General features: G+C 42.8%; 1 protein-coding gene across 2 annotated transcripts in view; it reads left to right on the forward strand.

Annotated features, from left to right (window-relative positions):
* LOC121288567 overlaps nt 1–22915 on the forward strand; it is a 48688-nt gene that overhangs the window by 24256 nt on the left and 1517 nt on the right. Inside the window, exons 2-5 of one of the 2 annotated variants that reach the window (XM_041207168.1) lie at nt 19320–19373; nt 21332–21395; nt 21584–21683; nt 22406–22465. In XM_041207168.1, the coding sequence (XP_041063102.1) occupies nt 19320–19373; nt 21332–21395; nt 21584–21683; nt 22406–22448 (261 nt within the window). In that variant the 3' untranslated portion in view covers nt 22449–22465. The remainder of the gene's footprint in view (nt 1–19319; nt 19374–21331; nt 21396–21583; nt 21684–22405; nt 22466–22915) is intronic. The other variant, XM_041207170.1, reaches the window with a different exon arrangement.

Consider the following 22915-nt stretch of genomic DNA (forward strand, 5'->3'; position numbering starts at 1 on the left):
TGACTCTAACCAATTGAGAATTTTTCTCCTGATTCACCATGACTCCAGTTTTGCTAGTGTTCCTTGATGCCACACTACGTCAAATGCTGCCTTGATGTCAAGGGCATTCTCTCTTGTCTCACCTTTGAAATTCAGTTCTTTTGTCCATGTTTAGCTGCAATGAGGTCTGGAGCCAAGGGACCCTGGCAAACCCAAACTGAGCATTGGTGAACAGATTGCTGCTGAGTAAATGCCACTTTATAACACTGTCAATGACACCTTCCAGTCCTTTGCTGATAATCGAAAGTAGACTGATGGGGGAGAAATTGGCAGGGCTGAATTTGTCCTGCTTTTTGTGGACAAGACATACCAGGATAACTTTCCACATTGTCAAGTAGATGCAAGTGTTGTGACTTACTGGAACGGTTTAGCTAAGAGTGTGGCTAGTTCTGGAGCAGTCTTCAGCACTACAGCCAGGATATTGACAGGGCTTACAGCTTTTGCTCTATCCAATTTTGGCACAAGTCCCCAGATCTTGGTGAGGAGGTATTTGCAAGGTCAGTTGGATAGGGAGTGCCTTTGTCTTTGCTGATGTCTAAGTTGATGCCAGGTGATTCATTCAATGTTAGTCCTCTTCGACTTTTCTGTAGCGGTTTGATACAACTGAATAACTTTCTAGGCCTTTCCAGATGGAAGTTAAGAGTCAACCATGTTGCTGGGGTCCACAGTCACATGTAGGCCAAATCAGATAAAGACAACACGTGTCCTCTGCTAAAGGACATTAGTGAACTAGATGGTCACCATTACTGAGACTGGCATTTATTCCAGATTTTATTAATCAAATTGAAGTTCCACCAACTGCCATGGTAGGATTTGAACCCATTACCTACAGTGCATTAATCCAATCCAGCTCTCCATGGATCGCCACTTTGACGTGGTGGAGAGAATTGAGTCCTCTTGCAATCCCCTGAGCGATGCTGTCATAAGTTCTTGCTACTGGTAGGGCCACCCATGGTGGCAAGGTTGTGGGAAGGTGCCAGACAAAGTGTGATCCAAAAAGTCCTCAATGACAGAAGGAAAACTGTGTTTCACCAACTGTGAAGTTTGAAGGCTGCAGCGGCTTGGTCTGACACATCACCAAAATCTGACCACCAACTAGTCAAGATCATTTGGACAATGATGACACTCCAAGGTCCCCATGTGTAGGCTTCTGAAAGGGTCCATTTGCCAAACCCTGTGCAGATGGAGAATTGGTGAAAGAGACAGGGCTGTGAACCTGGCAGTCCCTAGTCAGTAATCTCCATACAGGTGACGATGCATATGAAGGCCCTCAGACACCTGTGTTGGGACAGAGGTGCCTTTGGACAGAACATCTGTAACTGAGCAGTATTCTTCAGGATACCCTCTGCTCACCTCAAGTGGGGTTGATGATAGAAAAGGTGCCCTAAAAATAGGCTGTCCCACTTTCTCCTGGCTGGGGAGCCGCATGTTGCGGATCACCATCTTTGTAGTCAAAGGAATAAAACTTTAAATTTTGCACTTGGAATGTTTAGAGCAAATGTGGATAATCTCGAATGACCTCCTGGAAAGAAGAACTATAATCATGTCACATGAGCTATCAACACTGCAAATTGACATCGGTGTTCTCAGTGAGACCTGCCATGCTGGGTAATGGCAGCTGAAGGAACAAGCAGGGTTTACACCTACTGGAAAGGGAAGGCTGACGGTGACTCTCATGTCTACAGAGTGGGTTTTGCCACCCAGAATAGGATCTTGGATGTGCTGCCAGAACTCCCCAATTGTATAAATGAAAGAGTCATGACACTTCACCTACAGCTCAGGTGCCACTGTTTATGCCCTAATCCTTGACTTTGTTGAAGATGTAAGGAAAAGTTCTATTCTGACCTTGATAAGGCCCAACTGTCATCCCAAAGTAGGAAAGATAATCCTCCTGACTTTAATGCTAGGGTTTGCTGTGACTCCAATGTCTGGAGTGGAAACATTGGGAAAAGCCAATGTATATGGCGTTCTCCTGCTGACGAAGTGCTCAGCATGGCCTCATTATAACAAACGTCTTTTTCTGCCAGAAGGACATACAAAACCACATGGAGGCATCCTAGATCAAAGCATTGGCACCTCCTGAATAATGTCATTAGTCGGGTCAAAGGTCTAAGTGATATCTGAATCACCCAATCCATACAGGACTGATGCCTGCTGGACAAAGCAAAGGTTTGTTTGATTGGTGATGAACATCTACCTAGCACCAAGACATCACAAGGGTCAAAAGTTCAAGGGGAAGAAGATCAATATCTCAGCCCAACTGAAGAGAGTAATTCCAAATGCAGCTAATGACCAATCCGGAAAATCTTCACATGGGGATCAAATAAAGTCAGTCCAGACCATTGGGTTTGATCACTGTTGTCACCAGGATTGGTTCAATGAAAACAGTGCTGAGATATGTGAACAAAAGCAAGCAGCCTTCATTGTCTGGCAGAAGAACCCAAGGTCGTAAGTTAAGAAGCACCATTCCAATAGCCCAGGACTGATGCTCAAAGACAAATCCTGAAGATAAAGGACATGTGCTGGGAAAAGAGCCTGAGATCCAAGAATATGTTTATGACGTGCAAAGGTTTTTTGAAGCCACCAGGGCCATCTGTAGATCAAGGTCAAATTGACAAAATGCCCTTCGCTCATAGATGGTGTTTCTCTTAATGATGACAATGCCATCCATCAATGCTGAAATCCATAGAGGCAACTAATACTCTCCAGGATATCCCCTGCATCTTGGATTGAATTCATGGGTGAACCACCATCAATAGGAGAGCTGCAACAGCAATCAAATGGATGAAAAACAACAAAGCCCTCATGGTATTCTAGCTCAGATCTTCAAAGCTGGTGGGCTTTTGCTCACATCAAGACTCTGTGCACTCACTCTACAGATTTGTGAGGAAAGAGAACTCCACCCTCCCCTCCTTCACACATCCACCCACCACAACCCCAGGAATGTGCAAGTTGTAACTGCCTTCAAGAAGGGCAATAACTCTCGTCGACAGCAAGGAAAATCCATTCACACATTCTCCTCAATCGCCTACTTCCTGTGGCTGAGGAAACCCTCCCAGGGGCACAGTGTGGTTTTAGACCTTCCAGAGGAACCTCTGACACGTGGTTTTTGTTGCCAGACAAATCCAAGAAAAATGGCGAGAACAATGCTTTCATCAAGCATTTGACGTAAATCAAGAGGCTTTGTGGATTGTGCTTCAAAGATTTGGATGTCCAGGAAACTTCTTCATAATCCTGCAATTGCTTCATGATGATATGACTGCAACGTTTGTGGAAGATCTGAAACAGAGGCCTTAAACATTGACCGGTGTCAAGTAAGGCTGTGTGATAGCCCCCATACTATTTACAGATTTACAGTCTACCTGATAGTAGCTATTAACCTCATCAAAGATCAACTTCCATCTGGTGTCATTATTAAGTACCACCTAGATGGAACTGTCTTTAACCTCACTCGCCTCTGTGAGAAAACTAAACTGATCACCATAGATGCACATGATCTGCAGTTTGCGGATGACTGCAATGTTATTGCCCACTTGGCACCAGATTTGCAAGCCACTCTCAATCCCTTCGATTCTGCATACAGGAAATTTGGCCTGTCCTTGCACATTGCCAAAACAAAACTCCACACATCAACCCACATGTGGGGCGGAATCTTGTGGAGCCAATGGGGGTCTCAGCAGCTGGCGAGAGCCCCGCGTTGTTGCCTCTTTCAAAGAAGGCCCTCTACAATTTGTTCCATTTGGGCACTTAACAGGTCAGCAGTGGGCCTTCTCCCAGATCAAGGACCTGAGGGCAAAAGTTCTGCCTACTGAGACCTATCAGCCAGTCAGAGACCAGCGGCTCTACTGAACAGGAGCACTACCATGAAGGCGGTGGCTGCTGCCAGTATGACACCCCCCTAAGGCCTAGTATTAACACTAGATCCCACTCGACAGATGATGGTGGAGTGGGGGCGGGGGGAGGGGGGGGTTGGCATCAAGCCATTTTGTAAAGAACATAAAAAATAGGAGCAGAAGTAGACCATACTGTTCTAAGTCAGTTTCACCATTCAGTAAGATTGTGTTTTTCTTTATTCTTTCACAGGGTGTGGTTGTCACTGGCTAGGTCAGCATTTATTGCCCATCCCTAATTGACCTTGAAGGTGATGGTGAGCGTCTTCTTGAACCACTGCAGTTCATTTGGTATAGGTACATTCACAGTGCTGCTGGAGAAGGAGTTTCAGGATTTTGACACAATGACATAGTTTCAAGTCAGGATGGTGTGTGGCTTGGAGGATATCTTGCAAGTGGTGGTGTTCCCATGCAGTTGCTACCCTTGCCCTTCTAGGTGGTAGAGGTCACGGGTTTGGAAGGTGCTGTCAAAAGCCTTGGTGAGTTGCTACAGTGCATCTTGTAAGATGGCACATACTGCTGCCATTGCGGTGGTGGAGGAGTAAATGTTGAAGATGGTGGGTGGGGTGCCAATCAAGCGGGCTGCTTTGCCTTGGACAATGACAAGTTTTTTGAGTGTTGTTGGAGCTGCACTCATCCAGGACTTATCCAGGCAAGTGGAGAATATTCCATCACACTCTGGAGGAGTCAGGAGGTGAGTTACCTGCCACAAAATTCCCAGCCTCTGACCTGCTCTTGTAGCCACAGTATTTATATGGCTGATCCAGTTCAGTTTCTGGTTAACGTAACCCCCAGGATGTTGATAGAGCGGGATTCAGTGATGGTGATACTATTGAATGTCAAGGGGAGATGGTTGGATTCTCTCCTGTTGGAGATGGTTACTGCCTGGCACTTACATGGCACAAATGTACCTTACCATTTATCAGCCCAAGCCTGAATGTTGTTCAGGTCTTGCTCCATATGGAGCTTCTGTATTTGAGGAATGCGAATGGTACTGAACATTATACAGCAAATGTCCCCACTTCTGACCTTATGACTGGAGGGAAGGTCATTGATGAAGCAGCAATCAGGGCATAGGACACTATCCCCGAGGAACTCCTGCAGCGATGTCCTGGGACTGTAGCTAGATTTCTACATCAGCTGCATTTTCTTGCCCTATCTCCTTAACTCTTGGTTTCCCCTGTCCCCAAAAATTGATCTCATTCTTGAACATGCTAATTGACTGAGTGTCCACAACCGTCTGGAATAGAGAACTCCAAAGATTCACATCCCACAGAGTGAAGAAATTTCTCCTCATCTCAATCCCATATGGTCGACCTCTTCTCCTGAGATTGTGACCCCAAGTTCTATGCTCTCCAACCACGGGAAACAGCCCCACTGCATCAACACTTGTCAAACCCTCTAAGTTATTTATACATTTCAATGAGATCACCTCTCATTCTTCTAAACTCCAGAGAACATAGGCCCATTCTATGTAATTTGCCCTCATAGGACAGAGCCCTCATTGCAGGAGCCAACCTAATGAATTTTGCATCCCCTTCTTAGGTACAGAGACCAAAACTGTACACTGTACTCGAGTGGTCTCACCACAGCTCTGGACAATTGTAGACTTATTTACTGTTGTACCCTAATCTTCTTGCAGTAAGTACCATTGTACCATTTGCCTTCCTAACTTTTGCTGTATCTGCATGCTCACTTTGTGATTCATGTACAAGAATCCCCAATTCCCACTGCATACCAACATGTGTTAACCTCTCACTTTCTTCCTACTAAAGTGGTTAATTTCACACTTATCAACACTATGCTCTATCTGCCACCTTGTTGCCCAGTAATTTAACTGCTCTGTATCTCTTTGTAGCCTCTCTCTGTCCTTTTCACATCTTAGTTTCCCAATTAACTTTGTAATGTTAGCAAACTTGGATCCAATGCACTTCATTCCCTCATTGAAGTCATTGATATTGGAAATGGCTGGCGCCTAAATATTGATCCTTGCAGTACACTGCTAGTTAGTCTACCAACCTGAAAATTACCTGTTTACTTCTACTCTCTGTTTCTTGTTCATTAAACAAGCATCAATCTATGCCAACATATTATCTCCAGTTTCATGAACCCTAATCTTGTGCAGCACCTTATTAATTGTCTTCGTAAATTCCAAATATACTGCATCCACTGGTTCTTCATCTACCATGCTAGTTATACCTTCAAAAAATTCCAATAGATTTGTCAAACACAATTTCTCTTTCATAAAACTGTGACTCTGCCTAATCATATTGTGATTTCGCAAGTGCCTTCTTAGAACGTCCTTAGTAATAGATTCTAGCATCTTTCCTACTAGTATTATCAGGCTAAGTGTTCTATAGTTTCCTGTTTTCTTTGTCCCTCCTTCCTTGAGTAGCAGGGTTACATTTGCTACTGTCCAATAGATGGGGACCAGGGTTACATTTGCTACTGTCCAATAGATGGGGACCATTCTGGAATGTAGAATTCGGGAAGCTCAAAACAAATACATCCACTATTTCTGCAGTTACCTCTTAAAATCTAATGGCATAAGCCATCAGATCCAACGTCGCCTTTTGATCTAATTAATTTCTCCAGTATTTTTAATTGATTAATGTTAATTATTTTAAATATTCCACTCTGGAGTATTGCTGAAAAAATACTTTTTTGTCAAAGCTTTTCATCTTGCAATCATCATGACAATTCGCAAGAAAGTACCAATGTCGGGGAAATAGCATATTTATACTGTCTGAAAAGAGAGTGCTGATTGGTTGGCAAGTCGACTCTGGTAGAAGCATTGCCATGGTGAATGCACCAGTGGATGATGACTGACAATTAACTGCCAAATATTGTTTGAAATTTAAACTAGGCAACTTGATTCTGGTCAAGACGCTGCCCTGGGGAATGAAGCAGTGAATGGCTGTCACTTATTTTGTTTTTTAAAAAAAGAGAGGGTCATATTGCTTCCACAGGGTCATTTAAGAATCTGTAATATAAGGGGTGGCATAGAAAGGATCACTGTGGGACTGGGCACAGTTACGCCCATACTATGGTGTAAAGGAACACATGACCTGAGTCTAGATCCTCCAAATAATACACCAGCGACACCTGGGCATTACCAAACACAGGGCACTGGACCAATCTGCAGTGTGTGGCCAGGCATTTCAAGAACAATTGAGAACATGATAGCAAACTGTCGAGCGTTTGCATTACACAAGCAGGACTAGAGGAGTCCCTTATTCCCACACAGTTCCCAGCCAGGCTGTGGGAGTGGTTGGGCATAAGGTTTACTTGTCTTCAATGGTAGATCCTTTCTCATTGTGGTGGATTACTCTCCCGATGGATTGAGGTGAAGCAATTGTACGACAAGCACAGAGGCGGTGGTGAGAACATTGAAGACAATGTTCGCGAGCAATAGCATCCCAGGCCAGATAGTGTCAGTAACAGTCCACAATTTGCAAATGAATACTTCACCAAATTTGCCACCACTTACAGCTTCCTGCACAGTACCAGCTCCCCAAGATACCAACAGTTGAACAGTGAGGCAGTAAGAGGGGTTTGCACTGTGAAAGCCCTCCTGAGGAAGAACGACGACTTCCCAGCAGCACTGTTAACCTAAAGGTCCACCTCACTACAATGTGGCTTAGTCCCATTTGAGCTCCTGATAAACAGAAAACTCAGCACACAATTTTCAATCCTGCCAAAGAAACTAATACAAGGGTTGGCAGCCAAACATTGCCAAAACATCCAGGTCAGAGAGTAGTCCTACAGGCTTCTGTTTACAGCAAAAGGTACTGCACCAGACAATCAAACTGCTGTTTTTAGCTTTTCTGTGGAAGGGACTTGCCTCTCTGGACCCCTGTTGGTAGACAATAGCCCAATTGTTACATTCTTGTTTACCTCAGCTGCAACAGTCATAAAAAAACCTCCATAGAAATGCAGGCACTTTTTAAAAGTGAACCTAAAACTCAATTTGACTTTTCTTAACACAGATACAGAAACACAAATCAAACTTAAACTTTAAAGCTAAAACTCACCCTTAACACCTACAAATACCAATACAACTTACTTAATCTCTCTCTATTTTCTAATATTGTCGTCTTCAATTTATTTTCTAAACGCCAAAATGACCACATTCAAAACAACCTCCGATTCATCAAGCTTTACCCAGTACAAGAGTCTATCACTCCTCCAACTGTTGTAAAGACACGACCTGGAAGATTTATAAAGCCTCCAGGCTTCCTGACCTTTAAACACAGGTGTGAGAAGGGGGAAGGAGCAGTAGTAGAAGTAATGTAAATATGTTGGGTACACAGGAATGCATCGTAAATACAGAAAATGCTGGGAAAACTCAGCAGGTCTGGCAGCATCTGTGGAAAGAGAAAGAGTTAACGTTTCAAGTCCGAATGACTTCCCCAGAGCTCTGAAGAGTCATACGGACTTTCTCCACAATTGCTGCCAGACTTGCTGTGTCTTTCCAGCATTTTCTGTTTTTATTTCAGATTTCCAGCATTCACAGTAATTTGCTTTTATATTAAGCATTGTAAATATTTTGGACAAAGACTTTGGGGGAGGTGTACTGTAAGGGTCTGCAATAGAAAGAAAGGGTTAATGTGGGACTCTGTACAGTACCATCAACACTGATTGAAAGGAACACGTGACCTGAGTCTCAAGGGCAGCCATGTGTTGGACAGAAATTTATGTAGAGGCAAGCATGGAGACAGCGCCTAACTTAGACCTTATACTGCATAAACGTACATTGTTGTGAGTAGTTAATAAACACTTGCTGCTAAACTATGCAAGACTCAGACCTCTTTGTGACATTTACCGAGCTATACACACCTTACTACAGAATCCATTTCCCCTTTGATTTTGTTTCAGTTGACAATGGACCTGTTCTAATATGTAGAGTATCAACTATAGAAGAAACATACTACAGGTTGATAGTGCAACTTCACCTGCCTTTGATATGTCATTGCCATTCATACTGTGCATGGGGGAGGTAATGGCATGGTGGTATTGTCACTGAACTAGTAATCAACAGACCCAGGGTAATGCTCTGGGAACCTGGGTTTGAATCCCATCACAGCAGATGGTGAAATTTGAGTTCATTAAAGATCTGGAATTAAAAGTCTAATGATGACCACGAAACCATTATCATAAAAAAACCCATCCATTCCATTAATGTCCCTTAAGGAAGGAAATCTGGCCTACATGTGACTCCAGACCCATAGCAATGTAGTTGACTCTTAAATGGCCAAGCAAGCCAGTCAGTTGTATCAAACCACTAAAAAATGCCTGAAAGGAATGGAACTGGACCGACCACCCAGCATCCACCTAGTCACTGGAAACAACAACGGCTAACTCTGCAAAGTCCACCTTACTAACAACTGGGGGCTAGTGCCAAAATTGGGAGAGCTGTCTCACAGACTAGTCAAGCAACAGTCTGACATAATCATACTCATGGAACTATAACTTACAGGCAATGTCCCAGACACCACCATCAACATCCCTGGGTATACCCTGGACAGACCCAGGAGAGGTGGTGGCACAGTGGTAGGCAGCAAGGAGCGGGTTGCCCTGGGAGTCCTCAACATTGATTCTGGACCCCATGAAGTCTAATGGCATGAAGTCAAACATGGGCAAGGAAACCTGCTGATTACCACATACCCACCCAATCTTCCAGCCCCCTCCCCAAGCTAATGAATCAGTATTCATCTATGTTGAACACCATCTGGAGGAGGCACAAAAGGGTGACAAGGGCACAGACTATACTCTGGTGGGGTCTTCAATATCCAGTGCCAAGAGTGGCTCTGTAGCACCATTACTGACTGAGCTGGCTGAGTACTAAAGGACATAGCTGCTAGACTGGGTCTGCAGAAGGTGGTGAGGGAACCAACAAGAGTGAAAAACATACTTGACCTCATCTTCACCTGTGGAGATGAAGTCCTGTCTTCACATTGAGAATACCCTCCATCGTGTTGTGTGGCAATACCACCGTGCTAAGTAGGATAGATTTCAAACAGATCTAGCAACTCAAGACTGGGCAACCATGAGGTGCTGTGGGCCATCAGCAGCAGCAGAGTTGTACTTGACCACAATCTGTAACTGTAACCTCATGGCCCGGCATATCTCCTACTCTACCATTACCACCAAGCCAGGGAATCAATGAAGAGTGCTGGAGACCATACCAGAAGCAGAACCAGGCATACCTAAAAATGATGTGTCAACCTGGTGAAGCTACAGCACAGGACTACTTGCATCCAAACAGCATAAGCAGCAAGCGATAGACAACTAAGGGATTCCACAACCAACAGCTCAGATCTAAGACTGCAGTCCTGCCAGACAATTAAACAACTCACTGGAGGAGGAGGCTCCACAGATATCCCCACCCTCGATGATGGGGGAGCCCAGCACACCAGTGCTAAAGATAAGGCTGAAGCATTTGCAGCACTCTTCAGCAGGAAGTGTTGAGTGGATGATCTATCTCAGCCCCCTCTGGAGGGGGGATGCCAGTCTTCAGCCAGTTCGATTCGCTCCACGTGATATCAAAAAATGGCTGAAGGCACTGAACACTGCAAAGGCTGTGGGGCCTGACAATATTCTGGCAATAGTACTGAAGACTTGTGCTCCAGAACTTGCTGCGCCCCTAGCCAAGCTGTTCCAGTACACCTACATCATTGGCATCTACCCAGCAAAGTGGAAAATTGCCCAGGTATGCCTTGTACACAAGAAGGAGGACAAATCCAATTACCACCCTTCAGTCTACTCTTGATCATCAATAAAGCGATGGAAGGAGTCACCAACAGTGCTATCAAGCGGCATTTGCTTAGCAATAACCTGTTTGCTAATGCTCAGTTTGTGTTCCACCACTTAGCTCCTGACCTCATTACAGCCTTGGTTCAAACATGGACAAAAGAGCTGAACTCCAGAGGTGAGATGAGAGTGACTGCCCTTGACAACAAGGCAACATTTGACCAAATGTGGCATCAAGGATCCCTAGCAAAACTGGAGTCAATGGGAATCAAGAGGAAAGCTCTCTGCTGGTTGGAGTCATACCTAACATAGAGGAAGATGGTTGTGGTTGTTTAAGATCAATCATCTCAATTGCAGGACATCTCTGCGGAAGTTCTTCAGGGTAGTGTCCTAGGCCCAAACATCTTCATCTTTATTTCATCAATGACCTTCCTTCCATCATAAGGTCAGAAGTGGAGATGTTTGCTGATGATTGCACATTATGTTCAGCACCATTCACAACTCATCAAATACTGAAGCAGTCCTTGTCCAAATGCAGCAAGACCTGGTCAACATCCAGGCTTGGGCTAACAAATGGTAAGTAACATTCATGCCACACAAGTACCAGGCAAGGACCATCTCCAGCAAGAGAGCATCTACCCATTGCCCCATGACATTCAATGGCTTTACCATTGCTGAATCTCTCACGATTAACATCCTGGGGGTTCTACCATTGACCAGAAACCAAACAACTAGCCATATAAATACTACAAGAGCAGGTCAGAGGCTAGTAATCCTGCGAAAAGTAGTTCAGCTCCTGACTCCACAAAACCTGCCCACCATCTACAAGGCACAAATCGGGTGTGATGGAACACTGTCCATTTGCTTGGGTGAGTGCAGCTCCAACAACACTCAAGGAGCTTGACACCAGCTAGGACAAAGCAACATGCTTGATTGGTACCTCATCCACAAACATTCACTGCTTCCACCACAACTGCACAGTGGCACAGTGTGTACCACCTTTCAAGGGTCTGCTGAGTTTTTCCAGCATTTTCTGTTTTTATTTCTTTTCTTGCCAGCCCTGTATCTTCTGTTTCAGGTTCACTGAGTCTTTTATTTGCTGCCACCAAGTTTTGTGTTGTTGTCTAGACGGGGGGTTTTGGGGATTGTCTATTCTCCCAAAGTGTGCTGCTCGAGTCTGTAGATTCTCAAAACCATTACCTTTTATTTACAGCAAATATTTACACATTTGGACCTCTACACAAGGTGGGAGCTTCTCCTCCTTCCAGATCTCTGTCTCATGATCTGACATCATCATTACGTCAGCATCATGTATGCATCTGATGTTAACCCTTTCCTGTACACTTGATGCCAAATTTGACCTCAGGATGAACTTTCAACCTCATACTGATTCCATCACTGAGACCACCTATTTCCACCTCTATAACGTCACTTAACTCCATACCTGTCTCAGCTCATCTGTTGCTGAAACCCTCATTTATGCCTTTGTTACATTTAGACTTGACCATTCCAACATGGTCCTGGCTGGCCTCTTGCGTTCTACTCTTCATATACTTGAGACCATTAAAAATGCTGTTATTCATGTCCTTACTCGCACCAAGTACATCCATCACCCCTGTGCTCACTGATCTACATTGGCTCCCAGTTAAGTAATGCCTCAATCTGAAAATCCTCAGCATTGTTTTGGAATCCTCCTATGACCTTACCTATCTTTGTAATCTTCTGCTCCACAACCCTCTTGAGATATCTGCTCTACTTGAACTCTGGTCTTTTGAACACCCCGGGTTTTAATTGCTCTACCATTGGTGGCTATGCCTTCGTTTCCGAGCACCTAAGCTCTGAAATTCCCTCCCTAAATCTCTTTGCCCCTCTATCTCACTTTCCCCCTTTAAGGCACTTCTTAAAATCTATCATTTTGTCCAAGCTTTTGGCCATCTCACCTAATATCTAAAACAGAAACAAAAACAGAATTACCTGGAAAAACTCAGCAGGTCTGGCAGCATCGGCGGAGAAGAAAAGAGTTGACGTTTCGAGTCCTCATGACCTCTGTCGAAGGGTCATGAGGACTCGAAACGTCAACTCTTTTCTTCTCCGTCGATGCTGCCAGACCTGCTGAGTTTTTCCAGGTAATTCTGTTTTTGTTTTTGTTTTGGATTTCCAGCATCCGCAGTTTTTTTGTTTTTATCACCTAATATCTACCTCATTGTCAAATTTTGTTTCATAATACTTCTGTGAAGTGCCTTTGGAGGTTTAATTACGAGAACGGCACTATATAAATACAAGTTGTTGTTATAGTGGCCTGTGTATAACACGCAGTGAGAATGTGTAATCTCACTGCCTCGGTATGGGAAGGAACACTTTAACTGGAAATAGAGTCTTACAGTGATGAGTAACAGCGGAGATCGGACTATCCACCAGAGGGACATGTTGGTGTTCTGTCTCCAGCACCTGTTAGAAAATAAAAACCAGAAACCAAATTTGAAATTATTTCAACACAGGGGACTCACCAAGCCTCCTCAGCACCTTCCAAAACCAGAACCACTACCATAGAAGGACAAGGGCAGTAGACTCATGGGTACACCACCTGACTTTGAACTATATCGCCGTTTCTTCACTGTCGCTGGGTCAAAATCCTGGAATTCCCTCCGTAACAGCAACATGGGTATTACATCACATGGACTGCAGCGGTTCAAGAAGGCAGCTCACCAACACCTTCTCGAGGGCAGTTTGGAGATGGGCAATAATTGCTGGCTTAGTGTTCACACACTATGAACGAATAAAAAAAATGCCAACTGTTGTCTTTTTTCCTCTTCCAAGATTCTGACTGCCTGAACAATCTTCATATGTTTCTTAGCTGCAACTGCTACCATTTCTCAAAATTGTTTCCGTCAAAAAAATGGGAAGTGGTGTTGGATTCCAGTACTTTAGTGTCATTTTGGCAACATCTGCCTCTCTGAACCAGAAATTTGTGGGTTCAAGTCCAACTATAGGGATGAACACATAATCTAAATTAATCCTTCACTGTAGTACTGAGGTAGTACTGCACTGTTGGAGGCACCACCTTGTTGATGAGTGATTAGCTTAAGGCTCTGTCTACCTGCTCGTAGATGTAAAAGGTCTTGGGCACTATTCAACTCCTCTTTATTTAAGGAATAAAGATAAAACACATTGGCCAGAATCTTCGGGTCGGGGGGCGGGCAGTTATGCGTCCCGACGTCACTGCGCGTCATTCAGATCTTCAGTTCAGCAGGCACGTACCGGAGTCGGCTGCCCGCCCGCCGAGCTGTCAAAGGCCCATTAAGGCCATTTAATTATCAATTAAACTAATTAACGGAGCTGCCTGTTCAACCTTAAGGCTGGCGGGTAGGCGAAGGGCCCAGGCAGCCTTCGCATTTATCATGAAACCACATCCATGGGTGAGATGAGGTTTCATGAAGTGTTTATAAATTGAATTAAAGTTTTTATTAAGTTCATTGACATGTCCCAGCTCATGTGACACTGTCACATGAGGGGACATGTCTTAAAAATTCTTTTTTTTCTTTACCAAAATTTTTAAAAATCAAACTAATCACCCAGAGGCAGCTCTGTGCCTCAGGGAGATTTCTGTGCTCTTTCACGCATATGTACGAAAGAGCAAAGGCACTGACTCAGCCTCCTCCACCCCCACCTGCACAGGGAGCGCTCAGTGCTTCCAGGTGTGAGTCACATTGAGTGGGTCTTAATTCCCTGCCCACGTAAAATGGTGGTGCCCAGCCGATCGCCTGCTCCCATCCAACACCCCCAGACAGGGAGAAAATTCTCCCCATTGTGTATGTGTTTCATCTTCTGTTACATTGCTGTTGGTACTTTCACGATTGCCATTATTTTTCAACTTTTTTATATTATAAATGTTTCATGTTGTGAAATTTTATGTCCCTCGTATATCTGTTATAGCTTTCTGTGATGCTGGTTTCCTGCTAATTTGTGGAGCGATGTTTTCCAGTTGCAGTCATAGCCTCTGTGGAGTTCAGGCCTATTGGACTGGATTTTTGGCCTGGGATCAGAAGCAGGCAGAGCCAAAATTTATCCCTGCCAGCCAATTCCTAGGCTCCATCCTGCTTCTGGGCCATCTTGAGGGTGTGGGATTGGGGTCAGCAAGGTTACCTGCCCACATATGGTGGGTAGCCAATTAGGCTCATTAAGAGTCAAGTTAAGTCCAATTTGTTCTTGGGATGTGAGCTTTGCTGGAAAGGCCAGCATTTATTGTCCATCCCAAATTGCTCTTGAGCAAGTATTAGTGAGTTGCCTACTTGCTAGGCCATTTCAGAGGACAGTTCAAAGTAAACCACATTGCTGTGAATCTAGAATCACATGTGGACCAGACTGGGTAAAAATGACAGATTTCCTCCCCAGAAGGTGATAAGTGAACCAGATGGATTTTTAAGCCAATCTGGTAGTTTCATGACCATTCAATAATGAGATTCATGTCTCATCTCTGGAGTATTAGTCCGGGCTCAACATCTAGTAACATTACCACTATGATACCATCCCTTGTTATAACTAAAAGAGGTCAAAGGGAATTTTCCCATCAGTCTCTAGGCTCCCACACCAGCAGGAGCCAGTTTAGGTGTCTGGAGGTGGGCACCTGGTGGGAGGCCAGTGCTCCCAGCAGGCCGGGAGGCCTTCCCTGGCTGTCTGCTTTAGGAGCAGCCACAGTCCATCCTGTAGACTGATGTCCCATCACCTTCATGTTGAAGCTACTTTTTACCATCCATGGTAGCAGTTTGCTCCTTTCAAAGTGACCTTTCAAACTGGAAGGCCTCTAATTTGTCCTCCAGCTTCAAGTACCCACCCATTGCCTTTAATTGAACAGAGAGCTTGTCTCCATCCAATTAAAAGGACACCCCTATGAAAATTCTAGTGAGTCACTTTCACCCTCTCAGAGTAGGTTTGGGAACCAAAAACATCCTGACTTCTGAATCCCACCCCAGAGGGAGAATCAAGCCCATTTATTCTAATGACTAACTGGTTTCATAGCCCAGACAAAAACTATTACCAGACTTATGGCAAACATGTTGGTGTCAGACAGAAGTTATGTTCAGATCCAAGTACATGCAAGCAACCATCAGGGCTTGACATCAATATTAGAGACAAAAAATTAACAAGTTGGTAGTAATGCAGCAGAAACAAGACACCTTCATGATTGATGAAATGTCCTACGCTGAAGTAGTTGTGCTTATTTTGTTCGTATCTGCTTTCAAAGCTTTCGTGCAGTAATTTCAATATTAAAATACAAATGTCTTGAGGCCTCTTTACAGTCTTACAATAATTGTGGCATGGTGCCACATTTAATTAGTATATTGAAAAGCTGTTTTTCCTAATTTGTTGAATCTCTACACACAACTATAAGTTACCACCCATCCCTATGTGGAGAGTGGGAAAGGGAGGGAAATTACACTGGCATTTGCTGGCCTTACTCCATCTAATTGTACCATAACCTTAGTCTAAGGCCAACTATCAGTTTTTGTTCCGTTGGCCTTGGTTCAGAGTAGCACATTTGCCTTTTGAACTAGAAGGTTGTGGGGGGTTGAAGTACTAATCCAGGCTGACACTTCAGTGCAGTACTTGAGGAATTGCTGCACTATCAGAGGTGTAATGTTTCAGATGATTCATTAAACCGAAGTCTTATATGCTCTCGTGTGAATGTGAAAAATCTCAGGGTACAAATCGAAGACCAGGGAAGCTCTCCCTGTGTCCTCCTAATGTTTACCCCTCAACTGTCACAATTTTAAATTATCTGGTCATTCATCACATTACTGTTTGTGGGACTTTTGTGTGGACAGATTGGATGCTGTGTTTCCTTACATTACGAAGTGCTTATACTGTAAATGTACTGCATTGTCTGTAAAGTGCTTGAGGATGTTCTGAGACTCTGAAAGATGCTGCATATGTGCAAGTGCTTCTTTTCTATCCTTGCTCTCCAGCACCAGTTGGTTTCCTGCATGAGAAATTGTTTTCATCATTCTTTGATTTTGTTGCACCATTTTGTGGTTTTGTTTTATCACTGTGTTTTCATAATCCTTAAAGGTTCTTAGTCTATTGCATATATAATAGTTACATTGTTTTGGATGGATAGATACTAGGCATTTGTCACCTGATCTAACCTTCGTTAAATCTAGGGCTGCTTTTTCTGGTAGATGCTAATGTATGGTTTTAAGATTTGCAAAGTGCAATGGAGATGCATTTGTGATACCTGTCTCTTGTTTCTGTTAATAAGGCCTTAATACTCAGGAATTCAGTTCAGGCACCCAGTCACTACAAGAGAGGTTTGGCCACCAGAATGCTGAAGCTTGACTTTGGTGCATGGAGACTTTGGGCTCAGGGGATGTTTGGTCCTCCTTTCCTAAAATTCAATTCTCTTTGCATTTTAGTCAGAAATAATGATTTCTGTTTCTGGTAGGAGTTTTATTTGATAAAACCCTTCCTTTAAAATTGTATATACAATGGACAATACACTATGGCCTGAATTTTCCCATTGGCGATTTGGGGGTGGGGCCCACTCATCGACGGGAAAATGACGCAGGATCACGGGAGGAACCCCTGACGTCATCCCAGTTCCTTTCAATTTTTAGGAAGGCGGGCGGACAGCAAAATCAGCTGTCCACCTGCCGACCTGTCAATGGCCAATTGAGGCCATTGACAGGCTAATTAAGATAATTAAAGACCTGCCCGTCCAACCTTAAGGCTGGCGGGCAGACCAGGAGCCCCAGCGGGCTTCTGATAAAGCATGAAACCTCATCCACTGGCGGGATGAGGTTTCATGGCCGTTTTTAAAAAGTCTAATAAAAGTTTTTATTAACATGTCCCATCTCATGTGACATTGTCACATGTGGGGGACATGTTAATAATTTTTTTTTTATGTTTCTTATGTTATGGTGGCAGGGTCAGCTGTCTGCCTGCTGCTGAGCCGGTGGGGCCCGCCCACCATCCGAGGGCAAAATTCTGCCCTATGAGTTATATCCTATACTGTAGCAATGTTTGGGAGTTTTACTGAAGAGTGTGGCAGATTATTTTATCGAAACAAAGAATAAGCATGAGGAAGCCTGTGACCATCTTAAATACTGCAAGAGATTTGATCCCATCATATGTTTTGACCTGAGATCGTCCACATGATTTTCCCAACTGTGCGATATAAATACACTTCCCATGGCTTGTCATGTTCATTCTTTACCTTGTTATTTGTGATTGTCATGCCCAGTGAAGGCTTATCCTATTCATAACTTTAAAAATGGATTACACTTAGTGTATAATTTTCTGGGACTGTCTTTTATTTTAAAAAATGGACACCAATAGGATTGCTAAGACTTTTTGCAATTTTTGCCTCAAGTCTCTGGAAAGCTCCTGAGTGAATAACCTTGGTTTGGACCCTTTTGAATGGACATACCAAGACAAAAGCATCTGTGGGATATATACTTGCCATTGTTTGCGAGCTCACCTGAAACTCAAAATCTATAGACCCGAGACTCCCTGGCACAGAGCTTGATTCTCAAACTGGCTTCTGCAGCTTTTTTATTATTCCTAAATAAGTGAACAGATCCCCCATCCACTCTCCATTGCATAGCAATAGCTTCTAGCTTTAAACCATTCTGGGTGGACAGTATAAGTATTTATTAGCTGATTACCTAATCAAAACTCTCTTCGGATAATAAATCTATTATCCCAAGAACCAGAGAGAAACTAGTCAGTCTACAGAGAACACAACAAGAAACAGCAGCTGCAGAAAAAGTCAATTATATCCACACCTTTTAAACCCTACATCTTAAAGTCTCCCAGCCATGACTTTTCAAAGTCCACCAGTTTACAAACCTGAGCTCCTGGTAAGGAAACTACAAGTGACTCACTTTGTGACCTGCTGAAAATCCATCTTTTCAAGGGAATCCTGCAATAATCTTGATATATAACCCCAGCTACTGAAACCACCTTAACGACACTTCAGGAGTGATAACGCCTTCTTCAAAGAGCCACAACAATTGCTTTTCCTACGACGAGCCAAACACGTACAATGAACTATTCCTTTGTTTACAACTTGTAAAAGCATACTATTCTCTTTACCTATAATTTTTCTCATTTGCATGTGTGAGAGTGAATGACATAGCGTTTAGACTTTTGGGGTGAATGCGCGAATAAATAATCCTATTTATTTAAACTCACAAAAGCTTTTTGCTGGTTATTCTACTTGACCACACACTCGGTTAAGAAACACACACATCTTCCTTTTTCAAAAAAAAACGCACTGATTAAGGACAGTAAGGGAAAGGGAACAAGAGTTTATAGCTCTCTCCCATCCCTGTCCATAACAGTGATGCACTATTTCCTTCTGCATTAGGACCATAGGCTCAATCTATCTATGTTAAGTTATTTAACTCATAGGGCATATTTACTGAACCCATATATCGTAAGCTGTTTCACTGTTTGCACGATACTCTGTCGAGCACTCTCTTCAAAGCATGGCACTGGTGGAAATGCAATATTGGTTATATGTGAAGAATTATTTTTAATTTAGAAAAATAAAAGATTTTCCATTTTCTTGACAAATAAAGCAAAAATTGGAAGATATTTCTGCCTGTCATTGAAGCTCAATTTTTGTTTATTGACCAGGTCAAGATTGGACCTTCAGAGCAGATAGACCCTCGGAGACATGGCGGAGGAGAAGTAAGATTTTTTACAGACGTGTCTACTTTCACACTTATTAACAAGATTTTTTCTATATTCAGGAATTAGTCATGTGTTTAGTGACTACACAATGAGTGCCTGTCAAAAAAAAACCACCTCCTGTTGATGTAAGATTTTCTTGGACTGTTTCATTCATGTTAAATGTGAAACTAATAAAACTACTGAGAAACAGAATTAAAATGAAACAGAAGAAGGAGGTTTAAGACCAATTCCATCTTCATAATACCGTAGAAGACCAATCAGAGTACAAAAGTACAGAGGCAAACTGAAAATTACATAAAAGGGACAGACAGAGTATGAGAATAAATTAGCAGGTAATGTGAAGGAGACACAAAAGTCATTATAACCATTAGAAATAGTAAAAGGGTGGAACAGACTATGGGCCATAAAGGAGATCACCTTGTAGAAACAGAGGACATGGCAGAGACACTAAACTAGTACTTCATATCCCTCTTCATTACAGAAAAGGATGCCACACATGTTACAGTAAAGGAAGAGGTAGTAGAAATATTAGAAAGTATAAAAATAGATAAAGAGTTGGTACTTAAAAGGTTGACAGTACTCAAAATAGAAAAATCGCCTGGTACAAATGGGATGCATCGTAGGTTGCTGATAAAAGCAAGGGTGAAAGTTGTGGTGGTTCTGACCACAACCTTGACATGAAACTCAAAATTAGGAGGATAGTAAAAGGTTTTAGCAGTACATGGACATCTGGTGGTGTGGGTGGATGCATGGCAGATGAAATTTAATTCAAATGGGTTCATGATACATTCCTGGTAGGAAGAATGAGAAGAGGCAAAAGCTAAATGATGCAATTGTAAATGGGTGCAGGAAACTGAGATCTCAGGGTGTATGTATACAGAAAAACTCAGCAGGTCTGGCAGCATCGGCGGAGAAGAAAAGAGTTGACGTTTCGAGTCCTCATGACCCTTCAACAGAACTGAGTGTATCTAAGGAGAGGGGTGAAATATAAGCTGGTTTAAGGTGGGGGGGGTGGTGGTGGTGTGGTTGTAGGGACAAGCAAGCAGTGATAAGAGCTTGTCCCTACAACCACACCTCCCCCACCACCCCCACACCTTAAACCAGCTTATATTTCACCCCTTTCCTTAGATTCACTCAGTTCTGTTGAAGGGTCATGAGGACTTGAAACGTCAACTTTTTTCTTCTCCGCCGATGCTGCCAGACCTGCTGAGTTATTCCAGGTAATTCTGTTTTTGTTTTGGATTTCCAGCGTCCGCAGTTTTTTGTTTTTATCTGTATGTATACAGATCTTTGAAAGTAGCAGGGCAAGTTGAGAAGGCTGTTTTTTAAAAAAAACACATAGGATCCTTGTTCAAATAAATAGAGACTTAGGCTATAAAAGCAAGGAAGTTACGTTAAACTGTTATGAAACACTGGCTGGCCCCAATTTTAGCAACATGCTTTAGGAAGCATGTCAAGGCCTTAGAGAGGGTGCAGGAGATTGACTAGAATGGTACTGGAGTTGGGGCACTTATATGAAGAGACTGGAGAAGCTAGGGTTGTTGTTAGAGCAAATAAGATTAAGAGGAGATTTGATAGAGGTGTTCAAAATCATGAATGGTTTTGGTAGATTGAATAAGGAGAAACTGTTTCTAGAGCCAGAAGGGAGGTAAACAGAGAACACAGATTTAAGATGATTGGCAAAATAACAATAGGTGACTTTAGGATTATTTTCCTACTCGGGTTATGCTCTAGAACGTGCTGCCTCTAAGAATATTGGAAGCAAACTTAACAGCAATCGTTAAAAGGAAATTGGATACATTCTTAAGGGTCTGTGTGTTTCATTTCTCTTAGCCAAGTAATTGGAATGGGGGAAGAGTGCAAGTAATGCTGGTTTGTGTAAAAGTAAAGAAGACAGACCTACAGAGCAGATCAAATAGTAATCTTGCATTACAAACACTATCTTTGTTTTGTAGGGGAGTGAAATCCTGGAGCATCTACCTGCAGCTACTGCAACGCAAAATATAATGGAACAGATTGGTGAGTTAGAGTAAATATACTACCCTAGACCTACAATGTAACGTACCTATAATGTCTAATTGTTAAAAGTACATGGAGCTTTTAAATGTGTTAAGCAATTTACTTTGGTGCTTGAGCCTGTGTTGCATGATTTATTAGAAAATGTGAATCTAAGAATAGATGTCAATTTCTTTTTTTTGTCTTACCAGAGCAAGCTGTCCAGGAGACACTAGATCACAACAGGGAGCGCTCAGAATTTATTAGAGTAAGACGGGCACCACCTGCTCCACAACTTGAAACTCCACCTAGGTAAAGGATTGCAGCTCACAATCACTGGCATTGCACTTCCCTGGCATTGCACTTCCCTATCATCCTACAGTTTTGGGTGTTTCATAAATGGACCTCTTCATAATGGCAGAATGCTCCACTACAAGGCAGTGGGCAAAACATTTATTTATGGTTACAGTTTTGATTTCTTCTGTTTACTTTAGGGAAAATTCTGCAATTTGGCACTCCACACATGTAATTTCCCATGGTCCATTCCCTATGTGCGCCACTTCATGAAAGGATACCCCGGTAATCATTCCATCCCATTGAATGCCCCTTGTGAAATCCTATTTATAAATAGCCTATTTATGATTTTATTGTATGTAGTATACAAAGGCACTTTCATACCCTTGAAGTCTCCTTCCAGAAGTTAAATCCAAATCTGCCATTTTCTTGCTTTCTTGGATTCCCCTTCCTAAGTTATTTGGCTGTGGTCAACTCTGGAGCCTTCAGCAGGATAATCTGTTTTTTCCAACATAGCCATGAGAATGGAGTGTTTTGTTTTTATTCCTTTTCTTTTTGAATATAACTGTGAACATTTCTATCTCTAATACAAAAAAAGGTATGCATGAAATGTTCGTTGGCCCAAATAAGGAGTTGAAGATTGAGGCAGAGGTAGATTCTTGATGTGGTTATCCGTTATAGAATTTTGTTACTTTTTGTTGAAGTGCTATAAATTGGTGTGTGTGCTCTGTCTATTACAGGGATGATGTGCTGCAGTACAAAAACCCGTATTCCTCTGACTAGACTTTGCTCAGTCTGGGGTAAGTTCCATTTCCAAACAAGTATTCAAATGTAAATTATTCAGCTTGACCTTGTTACTCAGAAGCTAGCAATATTTTCTGGAGGAAGTTCACAAGTTGCCTCTCAGCCAGTTATCAGAAAAAGGCCTGGACTGGATGAATTGTTTAGTGCTTTTCCCCTATCACCAACTTGCACTTGGCCTAAGCTCAATTGAATCATTGAAAGTTTCAGCACAAAAATAGGCCATTAAGCCTTTTGAACCAGTTTGTTTTTCTTCAGTTATGCTGCTGCACGCTTCTCATATTTTTGATATTCTACTTTAAGCAATTATCATTTCCTTGTGAAAGAATTAATAAACTTCAATAACAATGGCAGCAGAGAATTCACCATTCTAACCACTGTGTAATTTTAACCTTTTCTGGTTTATTTCTTGGGGCTGGGACTAGTTATAACACACACTCATTGATGTC

The sequence above is a fragment of the Carcharodon carcharias genome, chromosome 15 (assembly GCF_017639515.1).
Source record: "Carcharodon carcharias isolate sCarCar2 chromosome 15, sCarCar2.pri, whole genome shotgun sequence".
Classification (NCBI taxonomy): Eukaryota; Metazoa; Chordata; class Chondrichthyes; order Lamniformes; family Lamnidae; genus Carcharodon; species Carcharodon carcharias.